Source organism: Hetaerina americana, unplaced genomic scaffold (genome assembly GCF_022747635.1).
Source record: "Hetaerina americana unplaced genomic scaffold, ioHetAmer1.1.p SCAF_10, whole genome shotgun sequence".
In the NCBI taxonomy this organism is placed as follows: Eukaryota; Metazoa; Arthropoda; class Insecta; order Odonata; family Calopterygidae; genus Hetaerina; species Hetaerina americana.
The window spans coordinates 44,528,423-44,542,193 of NW_027286070.1; the positions used below are offsets into that span (position 1 = coordinate 44,528,423).

The window sequence follows — 13,771 nt, forward strand, 5'->3', positions numbered from 1 at the left end:
GCAAAAAATGCCTTATACCTGGGTATGCATGTTTCAATTTAGCCTCTTCATGATCTGTTTTTTTAATTTTTAAGCATACATTTTCTCATAGTTTATTGTGCCAATGCAGCCTAGTACTATTATAGTATCATTCCCTTTGGAAAAAAATTACAACATTAAACTACACAGGGGAAATGACCTTCCATCTGTAACTTCTGCATAGTTAATCAATTAGTTTTTTCTGCAAGCTATTTAAGTGCAAGTTGTGGCAGTAAAGTGATAGTGAGAGAGTGATGTGTGAGGAAACAAACACCCTATGCACTACCGTTCCCCTCTAGCCACAGAGAAGGGATATTATCATCATAAAAGAACTACAATGTGAGCCTTTTATCAGTCATCCATCTGGGACTATCACTTGAATAAATTGCTGAGGCAAGAATTTCAACATTTGCATTTCCCCTTTAGGTATTCCTTAGTTTTGTGATTGGAATGCTGAAACCTTTTTGCAAATAAAAATATTTGAAGTTCATTTTTTTTGACAATCCATCATGTTGGCAGTCAGTAGTGTTTGGGAGAGTATGATAAATGATGTAGAAATGAAAGAGTAAAATTGAAGTCTAAGATTATGCACAGCTATTATTTTGGTTGTCTCTCTCGCTGAGTGTATGTGATAATGCGTATCCTTCCCTCTTTTCCATAGGTGCTTGAATTCACTTTACTTTTCCCTCTCTCCTTGGGTAATTTTAGGGAGATACCTCTTAGGTCTTCAATACATATGTCCTACTCCCTACCGCATTTTTCTGTCGACACCACATTAATTTATTGTAATGTGCTGCCCCTTTCCAATATTTTAGTTGGAATAGGTTTACTTTATATAGAGTTTAAAACAAAATCAACTGTCATGAGACTTGTTTTACATTTGGTACTGGTTCCTTTGGACAATTGTGACTGTAAATTCTATAAGACATGTTCATACAAAGGTTAGGCAAATACTTAATAAAATAATATGATTAGGCAACTTCCTGAATTTCCAGGCCATATAAACTCCAAGAGATGTGCAATATTTTTATAGGAACTAGAAGCAATCTGATAAGCTCTGAAGAACTCTGTGGTGTAGGCTATTCATTTTCATGGCAATGTCTCTCCTCGTGACAATGTTCAATTTTGCAAAAACTGGTGATTTTAATATGGAGAAATGTACTGGTTGGAGAAGAAAACCGAGTTGCAAAAAATTTGTGAGCAACCCTTTTAAACTTATTTATTTGGTTTTTCTCAAAGAACAACTTTGCCCTTGGTTTAAATCACAGGGAACCTTGCTTGTGAAGTTAAAAAAATTCAATATCCAACAAGCTTGAGACCCCTTGAATGACATGTCTTTCATTATTCAAATCTTAAACCAGTATAAACACTAAATTGGCTTACACCAATTTTGCTGTTTATTAAGGCATGAGAAACTATCTAATTTCTGCAAATTTTCCAGAAGTTTAGCCAGCTAAGTCTCAATTTACTGTAGCACTTTTCTATACTGCAAATATGGGTGAAATACTACCTTGATCAAAAATTTCCCGGAATTTATTCAGAAAATTAAAAATACAAGTTTATTCATCTAAATCTATATTGTCCCCTTCAAAGTAATCCCCATCGACTGCAACACACTTATGCCAGCGCTTGATCCAATCCTCGAAACATTTTTTATATTCGGTTTTCGGTATGTCCATCAGTGCTTCCTGCGATTTTTCCATTACTTCCTCTCGGCTGCTAAAACGCGTTCCCCGTAATGGTTTTTTAACTCGATTGAACAGAAAGAAGTCACAGGGAGCCAAATCAGGTGAATTCGGTGGCTGTTGGATGGTATTTGTTGCATTTTTCGTCAAAAAATTACGAATAATGATAGCACTGTGCGACGGTGCGTTATCATGGTGCAAAATCCACGAGTTTTCTGCCCACATTTCTGGTCTCTTTCGGCGAATTGCTTCACGCAAACGTCTCATAACGCCCAAATAATACTCTTTGTTTACTGTCTGGCCTTCTGGCAAAAATTCATGATGCACTACACCGTTGTAATCCATGAAAACCGTCAGCATTGCCTTCTTTTTTGACTGAAAACGACGTGGTTTTTTTGGTCTCGGCTCATTTGGTGAACGCCATTCACTTGCCTGATGTCTGGATTGCGTGTCGTACTCATAAACCCACGTCTCGTCTCCAGTAATGATCCTTTTGATGAACGTGGGATCGGATTCAGCCTCGCAAATCATGTCTTTTGCGACGTCAACACGGTCTCTTTTTTGCATGAAATTGAGGTCTTTTGGCACCAACTTTGCTGCTACACGACGGAAACCCAAATCATTAACCACAATGTCTTGGGCGGATCCATAGGCAATGTTCAAGTCCTCCGCTATTTCTCTGATGGTTAATTTGCGGTTATTGACCAACATTTCTTTTACTTTATCAATTTTTTCACCGACTTTCGATGTCGATGGTCTGCCACTGCGTTCATCATCTTCGATTGACTCACGACCACTTCTGAACCGCTCGTGCCACTGGTAAACGACCGTTTTTTTTAGAGAATCGTTGCCGAAACACTTTTCCAACATTTCCAACGTCCGTGCGCCACTAAATCCGTTTTTTACGCAAAATTTAATGCAAGTTCGTTGTTGCAAATTTAAATCCATTTCTGAAATTGTAAAAAATCGCCAACACACACAGAGATAGATGTACTCTTGGCTACGTAACTTTTGCAAATGTCAAGTTATGACACTAAGATTTAAAGGGAATATCAACAACAGATGTACCAATTTAACAAAAAAAACAGAACTCAAATCGGAACGATGGGAGCGCCACACGGTGGTTATTCCGGGAACTTTTTGATCAAGGTAGTATTAGCGATTAAACTGAATATGGAAGATGAATGCCTTTCCCTTCTACTGACACATCCAAAACCTGAGATTGCCATCTTTTGAGTTGTATTTTAATAGCCATTAGGATTGATATTTGGATGCTGTTTGATTATGGGATAAGGCCAATGTTATGGAAAGTAATTCATTGGTGGTACAACTTATTGCCTCGTGCTGGAGGAGAGGTTGACAGGGCAGTTATGTTAGGATAGGTGGTGAAATGACATGGACCCTGCTGAGTATCAGGTGACTAGGTGAGGGGGAAAAGATGGGGGATGGTACAAGTCTTGCCTGCATTAGATTAAGAAAGGAGAATCACCTCCAATTTACCACCACTTTCCTTTCACCATTTTGTGATCCACCACCCTCACTTGGAGGAAGGAGGTTACTTTCTACCTTTCCCTTTGAACACTCACCATCTTTTTCATCATAGAATTATCCCAAGTATTAGTACGTCATAATATTTATATTTGTGGCCTATCTTTCCCTTTGCCTAATTCAAATATCCATCGCTCTCATTATGCAGTTTGGAAAGGGCCACCGTTTAACTTTAAACCTACATTAAACTGAAAAAAATTTCTATCTACGTGAAAGTATGTGGTAAATCAAAATTTTGTTATATAAATACCTGTAATTTCAGTATATACCTATGTTGATTGCTGGTCTGAAATATTTTGCAATACTATATATACTGCAATACTTGTGTATAGTACAGTATTTTCATGACATAAACACACAGCAAAAGTTTCATGGAAAATGATTTATGTAACCATCGCAGAAATTAGCAAGAGAATGTTTTTCATTGCAATTTCTTTTTTATAAGGCACCTTTTACGCTTGACTCACTTAATAAAGTAACCACTAAGGAAACAAGTGCAACTTCATCTTTGTGACTTCTCCTCGCTACTAATCATATGGGCCTGCACACACTCCACTGGCAACCTTAAGTAATGCATGCATCAATTGGTCAAATAAACAAGCAAGCTATTTGCCTTTGCTGGGTGAAATAACACGGTGACCAATTGGTGGGCCTCACACTTCCCAAATAGCTTGGCTGTGCACACTATCTACTGCAGTGCTGTTGTGTTGTCATAGTTGCCATTGCAGTAAGTGGATGCTGCAATAGGTTGAGTTGAGGCTAGTTAGAATCTAACATTAGGCATCAGACAGCAGCTGTTTTTTAGTGCTGAAAGCACCAATTTCATTTTTAGTACTCGTTTTATCTTGGAAGATTAGATACCCTTCACATTTTTTCACTGAATAAGAAACTTAATATTGCAAACGTTTTAACACTCAGAACCATCCTCAGACACAAGATACGACTCGATTTGTGAGCCTTATTAACAATTCTGTAATTTCTCCATTAAATTATGTAAAGAATTTGCTTCATTGGAGTGCATGTCAGTAGTAAATACTCTTATTCTATTATCAATTTTGGTAATTTTTAAGAAAATTTTTTTATTGAATCCAGTCAGCTCTTGATAGCATGTTTATGATGGGTACCTAAATTCTTTATGTACTAATGTACTTACTAGTAAAACATGCATTCCAGTGTTGTACATCTATGGCAAGTTGCAATCCCAATGTGAGTAGCGCAGCTCAATGGCACATAATTAATAGCATAATAATATATTACTGGTAATTCCTTAGGAAATTGGTGATAATATATGGCAGAACATTTCATTATGTCTGTACAGTAAACCCTTGCTAATCCGGACAGTATGGGAGTGGAGGTTGTCCGGATAAGACAAAATGTGGATTAAATAAGGTTGAACCCATGTAACCCCATGGAGGATTTCCCTCCTCTAGTATTGTGTGCTGTTGATTGTAGATGGCTTCTGTTAACTAAATGTGATGCATTGGATCCCTAATATATAAGAAGATCCCATTTAAATTTGAGGTAAACCTATTTAAAAAAATTCAGAGAAACACCGGAAAATACCTCAGCAGTAACTTTTAATGGAGTTATCTTCTGCATATGAACATTACAGGGCAGCAATTTTCAAAGAGCAAAAAACATTCACTTTGACCAGAATCCTGTTGAAGGCAAAAAAATTTTAAGTTTGAAAATTTTTGCATTATTTAAATAAAATATATAGCCAATTATTTTGTGAAATTAAGAATGTAGTAAATAATCAATATATTTGAAGAAGCAATAATAATTGTTTAATTGAATTCTTATCAAATCTATTTTAATTATTAATATAACTAATTTGAATTTGCAGAATTGGTTGTTGCTGCTAAAATGTTAATGAATATTGCTGCAGAAGTTTTCTGCTGCTTTGGCGCAATTTGGTCAGTGGTGTAATGTGGTGATAGTTCTTCAGATCAATGTTGTTCACAGAATCATTCATTGAAAGATCCGTATTACCATGAAAGTTTATGCATTTTATCATACATTATCTTAATGAAAATGAATGATTCGAGATTTTCACTTGTCCATGGTAATTATAAAAAGGTACTTTTATTTCTTCAGCAGATATTCTCAGAACATCAATTTTATTTTATTTTTTTATTTATAGTACCTTGCAAGCCACCGCTATGGTGTGTGGCAGGTAACAGTGTGCGGCAGGGGTTGATTACAAACCTGACTACTTTTGATTAAAAATAATTTTCTGTCCTAGGGTTATCAGATGTTATTCTGATCCCTTATTGTTCATGGAGGCTACTACTATTTGATCTATCTTTTCTACACTTAACCTCTCTATATTTTATTTATATGACCTCTCTTACCATAGTAAGATGGGGCTAATAATATATTTTCATCATAATTGCTGAAGAGACATCCTTCTAATTTTTGCAATAGATTTAACCTGCAATTGAACCTTCACTCCATGAGTGATTCCCAAGCTAGCTTCTCTAATATTTTGGATATACTACTCGGTTGATTATGACAACATTTTACTAATCTAGCTCCTCTACGCTACACGCGATGCCATATTATAAATGAGACCTAACAAATTTAAGATAACATTTTTCTTTAACCTTTTCATCACATTTCTCCAATACTCTTCTAATTTATCCTAATTTTTTGTCAGTTTATATTATTTATAACTTGGATCATTAAACATTATGAAATTTCATCAATATACGAATGTGGAGATTTCTGTTGGGTGTTTGTTATGGCTTTACCCTCCAATCAATCTGGAAAAGGTTATGGTCCATTCATTTGCTCATATAGTTTGAATTAGATTTCCACTAAATGGAAAACGGGTATGGGAAATTGTGTTGGCAGAAGTTTAAGGACGGCAAGAGGCTGTCCCTGAGTGTTATGTGCATACAAAATTATGCTAAGTAGAAATGTATGGCATTGACATATGAGATACCACATTGAAAAACATCCTGAATTCTTTCAAACGGAGAACTTCAGTGCGAGTGATTGCTTGTGAAATTTGCCTTTTTACATGTGTTTACAATGTTGCAATGCTAGCATTTGTATCACTTCTAATGATATGTGCATAATACTTGGACTCGTGCTATAACACCGCCACGAAAATTTACCAAAGAAACAAATATTTCTATAAATATGCATGTTGTGACATCTCAAAAAATAATATACAAGGGAGGGACCTAAAAATAACATGAAGGTTGTTATAGATTCTTTATTTCTCAATATATTTACATTAAATTTTGTTCACCTTCAAAGTATTCCCCATTGACCACAATGCACTGCTCCAAACGATGCTTCCATTATTCGAAACATTTCTGAAATTCATTTATCAGTATGTCCTTTAGGCCTTCTAGTGATTTTTGTTTTACCTCCTCCGCAGTGTCAAAATGCTTTCCTTTCATGTCCCTTTTGAGTCTGGGGAACAAAAAGAAGTCGCAGGGAGCTAAATCCGGTGAGTAGGGGGGGTGGACAATCAATGTTACGTTATTTTTTTGTCAAAAACTGCTTCACAGAGAGGGTGTTATGAGCTGGCGAGTGAGATGGCGAGGGACAAATTTTGCTGCAACCGTTTTCATATGCAAATCTTCAGATAGAATCCTCTGAATTGAACTCCTTGACAATCAAGACATCTCACAGAGTTGATCAATGGTTCTGCGACGGTCTTCACGAATGAGGGCATTGATTTTGTCGACGTTTTCGTCAGTTCTTGATGCTGAAGGGCGGCCTGAACAGGGTTGGTCTTCAATTGACATTTCACCATTTTTAAAACGTGTAAATCACTCGTAGACTCAGGTTTTGCTTAGGGCAGCTTCCCCATAAGCAGTCTTGAGCATTACAATAGTTTCCTCGGCCGATTTTCCCAACAGGAAACAAAATTTCACTGCAGTGCATTGATCTTGATAATCCACTATCACCTTTTTAGCTGAAATGAAAAAAGTTGTTTCTCTGAAACAGCTATCATGGACGGACCAATCCAGTCACAGCGATGGCGCTGCGCATACTGATGCAGGAGGTGTGAGCCTGACATATGACTGGTTGAACAAAGGCTTCCCCCACTCTCGCTCCCCACCGCAGCCCAATTCCCATTACTTTTGGGTCCCCCCTCGTAGTATATTAGTGGTTGCTTCTTTTTAACATGATACGATCCTTCTTTATGAATCTTTACCTGAATTAAATATGGCTTGAACTAATTTTGATCTTTCCATTTGACGATTCTCTTTGCATAGGTTTTTAAAAAAATATTTTACCTCTGCATTTGATTACTTAAACACAGAAAATGTGTAATTTCCTTTCCTCCCTGCGATGACATTATTGATATACTGTGCCTACAAGATCTTACCTTGATATGATGTATCTATTTTTGTTTTTCAAGGCATATTTGAAAAATGAATCACCACAGGTGTAGTCGTGCTTTAGTCTCTCACTGCAGATACATGATAATGGTGATAGTTGTAATATTTTTTTGAATAACTGTGTTTGCAATAAAATCTGCCCTTATCACATTCTTAGTATTGTGATATTTAGGCTCAAGCTGTATCTTTTAGGACAATTGGTTGATAGATAGACTTAGAAATTCCCAGTTAGCTACCAGAATTGAGTGGTAATAGAAATTGAAGATTTCTGCTAATTTTTAATTAAATTTTAGGTCTAATGATGTCTTAAACAAAACTCTCTCTCTTTGTTCTCTTTCCTGCCTTTTCTTCCACATTCTGAAATCCACTTGTCAATTCTTAACAGTGGTTATATTTTTGGCAAACAATTCATTTTCTCATGGATGGCTCTTATCCATTTATATTATCTTTTCCTTTCCTTTATAACTCCTCTCCTATCTCCTTATCTTGTGGAGCTGTCTCCCAGAATGGATAGATTTAGTCTAATTTAAAGGGTGCTTCAATTTTGTTTCTTTTGACCCCACCATATAATGCTGCATGCCTGCCATGATGAACTCTGCTGTTTAGATGAAGCTTAGCATCACTAATGACATCATTTTACCTTACATTCCATAAGTTTTGCAACTAATTCTGGGCCATTGCTATTGAGGAAAATTGGAAATGTGCATCTTGTTATGGACAGTGTAGGTCTTTGCACTACTGATGAAAGATTTCTTTTGTGGTTGGCTGCTCTGATGACATCATTTTATTGACTAGATATAGGTATCTTGTATTTGATAATGTGCATTTTCCTGATGATATATTTTTCTAAGCATTAGCAACTCTTAATTGATCAATTTAATAAATTTTTGGAAGCATATAAAATTTTTAAAACATATCATTTTGCATGTAGTTTTATCAATTAAATTTTGTTATGAAATAATTAAACGAACAAGTAGTCTTTTTTTTTACTTCAACTTTTACCTAGGATTTAAGTTAGCTGAAAAATACACTTAAATTCTAAAGAAAACCATTATTACTTGAAGAGGTAGTGATAGAACTAAAGAAGGAAATTATTTGGGGCAAACAAGATTGTTCTCAATGCAAGACTCAAAAAGACAATATTTGTTCAGCACCATACAAAACCCACTATTTTTTGACTTTTTTTAAAAAATAAGCTTACCTTTCAATCTGTCGGAAAGAGTTTCCAAGCCACCAAATGTTGGAGAAATAACGGTGAAAATATTTTATGTATTAAGTGTGAGGGATTTTCTGAAATGTTTAATGGACTCACTAACTGTCATTTGATCATACTTCTCAAGGAAATCCTTTCATTTGGTACTTAAACATGTAAACTTGGTTGACATTAAAACAGTTAAGCTATGACATCTGCCCTAAATAAATATAATCTCGATGGCAATCTTTATTTTGCTCACAAAATAGTGTCATTTCCAACCTTAATAATTAGCTATTAGTTTCAATCCTCTGATTTTTTTATATCTGTGCTATAATTAGGTATTTGGATTGTAAATAGCCATTCACAATGAATGGCCATTTACAGCCCATCTTCCTAATCTTATTTTTTATTTGGCAAATTCATCAAATTTGGCCATAAACCATAGCCCCTTTCCCACATATTTCTTTTAGTTCAAAGAGATTTGATACCATTGCTTAATTTCCAAATTAAGTGTTTTCTCCTCAGAACCCCATTTCCCAAGCAATTTTTTGCCTAAATGAAAATTTACATTCTCACTAATAACATCAAGCATCCCTCAGATTTATTGGAGTACTGCTACTCTTGTGTGTTTCTTTAATTCCATTGGAATGATTTGAAGTTTTTCCAGCTTCTCAAATCTTCGCAAATATTCATTGAGAAGATGGAGATGTTTCTAGGAGAGCCTTTCAACTCCAGGAATTTGTGAGGCTGATAAGAGCCCATGTCTTCCAAGGTAGATAAGATTCTCCAGCACACTTAATAAAGAGCTGTTGCATCTTGTATAGGAATGTTTCATCTTAAGTCCTGATGGGGTACCATCTTACTCTAGGCAAATGTGTGTGCTACATTTAGAAATAGTTTTTAGTCCACAGGAAGCAAGATTGGAGCATGTCAAGAAGCAGTGAAATTGATAAAATAGCTGAAAGGAACTCCTCTCACTGCAGAATTTTCTGCTGTAATTGACCAAAAGGCAATTATACCAATTTGGTGACCTAAGTAGTTGCGGTTGCTCGAGGAATTTTTAAATTATTGTTTAAGTATCTAAAAAAGTGCCTGCAACTGAGAATGGTTATTTAGTGACTTGAATTATAACATCAAGGCATTTTCTGCTTTTTATTTGTTTAAAGAATTATTTATACTCATTTGGGACTGTGACTAATGCTTATAATTTTATCTTGTAATACTGAGTGCATGCCATGAACTTAGGGTTGCCATTTTTACTGGGACCAATTATTCAGCTTTCTAAGAACATTTCTTTGGAATGAATTTAATAATAAGTTCCCAATAAAAGTTATTACTGTATATAATGTTTTTTTGTCTCTTAAAAATCTTGAATTATCCAAGATTGACATATTATTTCAGCTGATTCTTTCTTCTCATTATTTCTGTACATGGTGTTATAATTGGAACCAATTGATTGATCGGTTGATTCTTCCCCTGCACATTGTAAAAAGAATTTCCGGATTGCTGAAAAGGCTGGCACTGCATTAATGTATTGAAAGATTATATTTAAAATTAAATGTATGTAAACTGATTGGAAGAATCACTACCTCAATTTGTACAAGTTCGGCAATTACATTTAGCCAAGCAAGGATTTTATCATGTTGCCCAAGCCTTAGACTTAGTATGTTTGCTGACTGAAAATTATTCCTCCCTCTTTTACCCTTCACCTCCCATAGAATTTAGTTATTGGCACATATAAGGCACCAAGATGACTTTGCAAAAAAATATGCTAAATAGGAAGGAGCTCCACAGTTGACATAATTAGAACAGTTCTTTCTTTCCATGCTTGTTGAAATTTCAGAGAGATATGCTATGTTGGCTTGGCATAATGTGATTGTTAGGCATTCAAATCATCTTGTGATCCAAGTGAAATAATTCCTAAACTTTGTCTCTTATGCATAGAATATTTGATTTAGACCATTGCATTAGATAGCTTTTAGTGAAAAAATTGCTTGCAGCTTTGAGTGGGTTGGGCAGCTTACGCTTGGATGATTGTTATATCATAATTTTGTAACTAGGTGCTGACTTGAAACGTTTTGTCACACATCAGCTAACCATATTGTAGTTAAAATATTTGCTATTAATAATTACTTCAGTATGACCTCCATTTTAATCAGTGAATTTGCTAAGTGATTTGGTCTATTTGAATTATAAAGACCATTAAAGTATGGCGCTTAGTTGCCGACATATTGTATTAAAATAATCGTAAAGTTGAGTTTTTACATGAACCCAGTCTTTCAAAACTTTGCTAAGATGTATAAAAAGGGGGCAATGTTTATTCACCAGGAGAGACTATGAATTCCAATATTAAGTTTAAGTAGTTTTAAAAGTATTCAAAATAGTATATAAAAGTGGCATAAGAGGAGATTTTTCTAAATGGTCAGAACACTAAAATGGTCTTAAATAATTTTAATCTACTCTACAGGCCCTCTTTCAAAATAATCATGGAGAGATGTATTTACAAAATTTCAGAATCTTTAAATTAACAATAGTGTAAAATACTATATTTGCTATCATATGTAAAAGAAGTTGATTGGTGCATTTTATAAATTCTTATGCGAAAGGCTATTTTATCATGATTTTCATTATTAAAATTGCTACATATGTTCACACCCCAACTATATATCTATAGAAGCACATGAGAATCATGGCATAAAATATTGAAATTAACTGGAGCTAAACAATGTGTTTAACTTTTTATCCTGGTTACCTTAGGAAACCCAATCAAGTTTATAGTTTGAGAGTGTCCCATTTATTTGATTTTGAGAACTTAGGGGGGAGGAATCCTATTACTTGTTTAAGTACTAATAATAGAAATTTGTTTGATGCTGATGGTCTCACGGATCTGTGTTACCACTTACACTATGGGGCGTAAGTGAGTCCTCTTTCACGTTATTTCTTACAGATAGTCTCATAGCAATCAATCCTATCGGGTGTTAGACCTTTGGAAGCTTATTGTCTTTTTTACCGCATCCCTATCTCTACCTATAACTTTTGATAAATTGCTTACTCAGCAAACCATGGAGTGCATGTGAGTGAGTGTGTAGTGATGACTAGTGTGAAACTAGCCCAGCCTGCTGCTTTCCTGATGAGCATGGGAACTGCAGAGCTGTAGCAGCTCTTCACACAAGCTTAATTCCTCCCGTATCTGCATATCATTCATGTTGTAAGGTTGGATTGATGTCACATGGGACCATGGTGGCTCCAATTCATACCGCATGGGTGCAGAGGGGAAGTACGACCTGAAATTGGCTCCTGGCTTTGATGGTGAGGCCCATGCTCAGTCCGCATCTGCTGCTCTCTTGTCCTCGATCTCAGTGCCTCCTCCTGGCTCAACCAAGTCAACTCAAGGCACTGTGGTGATGGGAGGTGAGCGGTGGCCTTTCATCCTCTAATGCAAGGCATGCTGAGTGAAAAGCCAAAAATGTATTTTAAGGGGCTCCTAGATTTCTCCAGTAAAGTCTTATGCAATGTAACTTCATCCACTAGTTTCTTCTCCTTTTTTAGGAAGTACAATAGTGGATCATGAAGCAAAACTTAAAAGGAAAATCCTATATACATATTTACTGGATATAAATCAACATTTTCAGTTTCATTTTTGAGCATCACAAGTAGTGGTTATTCATTAGGGTATGCTCCCTTTTTTATTTTAGGTGTGAGTTGTTATAGTTTGAGCGGGCATAAGATGAAATGCTTTTATATATAATAAGATCATTGACGTTTACGTAACATAATCAAATAATTAAGAAATTTGGAAGCGATGATCTAGCTAGAACATGAGGGTGGATAAAATCATAGCTTCTTGTAAAGAATTCCCCTATCCTCCATGGAATGCTAGTCATTTATGTTGCTCTGATTTTATAACCAAAGTTTCAGGGCTAAATACATTTAGAATAAATTTTGCAGTTTGCATTCTCCTGGAAAGACTATAGTTCCAGGGTGATCCTGTTGGAGATTAGCATGGCGTGGCAGTTTTTAATTCCTATCCATTTTGTTAAGATACCTGCTCTCTTCCTCTTCATGATCCTGTTGCAGCCTATAAATGTCTGTATGAAGCTCACAAAAAGCTCATCTTGTTCCTAGCATTATGTGTTTGTAACCTCCTGAATTTGAATGAAACTTTGGCTTGTGGATATTAATTATCAGTGTATGTCAATGCTTTGTGTGTTGTGTTTGGTGCAATTAATTTTGAATGATATCATAGTGTATCTTAAAATTTTTTGTCATCCATGTGTCATTAAAATTTTTCCTTTAGTTAAAAAGAAAGCATTATTGTCAGCAAGGTGGAACGTAGTATTTTAAGTCTTAATGTGTATACATTGAAGCTCAGGGAAAACTTGTTCTTGCATTTAATTTTGATAAATACTTTTCAGTGAGAAGTGGTAAGAATATTACTGATACATCCAAAAGTTCAAGTGTGTTGGCAAGCAGAAAGTCAAGCTCCACTCCCAGTTTACCCGATGCAACAGATAACCACAATAAAACCTCTGTGGCAAGCACTGACCAAGCTGCGTCAGCTGATAACTTAGCTGCTAAGGTAAGAGTTGGCATTTCCTGGCATTTACTTTATATTATAATTGCATGCCATGTATTTCTTTTTAATGTTAATTTCATTGGAGAAAAATTATTAATTAGAGAAAAATGATTGTCTTAATATCCATTTTGACCTGAATATATGACTCAGTTGTCATCCCAATTTCAATTCAGTTGTTTTTTTTATACACTTGAAAGATGTTAAACATGGCAACTATATTATTTTTAGACCCGTAAATTGAAACTTATGCATGATTGTGATGTAAATCTACTTATTCTATGTAATCATGCTTTCAAAACTCATAATACTTATCATATATTGTTTGTAATGATGCATAGCATTTGCCATTCCTTATTGATTCTTCTGAAATTTTCCTTTGAGTTTA

General features: G+C 35.3%; 1 protein-coding gene across 9 annotated transcripts in view; it reads left to right on the forward strand.

Moving 5' to 3' along the window:
* The window catches only part of Ufd4 (ubiquitin fusion-degradation 4-like), a 95,894-nt gene that overhangs the window by 50,638 nt on the left and 31,485 nt on the right, over positions 1-13,771 (forward strand). For 8 of the 9 annotated variants that reach the window (XM_071598592.1, XM_071598589.1, XM_071598593.1 and 5 more), the window contains 2 exons: positions 12,024-12,221; positions 13,226-13,389. In XM_071598592.1, coding sequence (XP_071454693.1) covers positions 12,024-12,221; positions 13,226-13,389 — 362 coding nt within the window. The remainder of the gene's footprint in view (positions 1-12,023; positions 12,222-13,225; positions 13,390-13,771) is intronic. The other variant, XM_071598595.1, reaches the window with a different exon arrangement.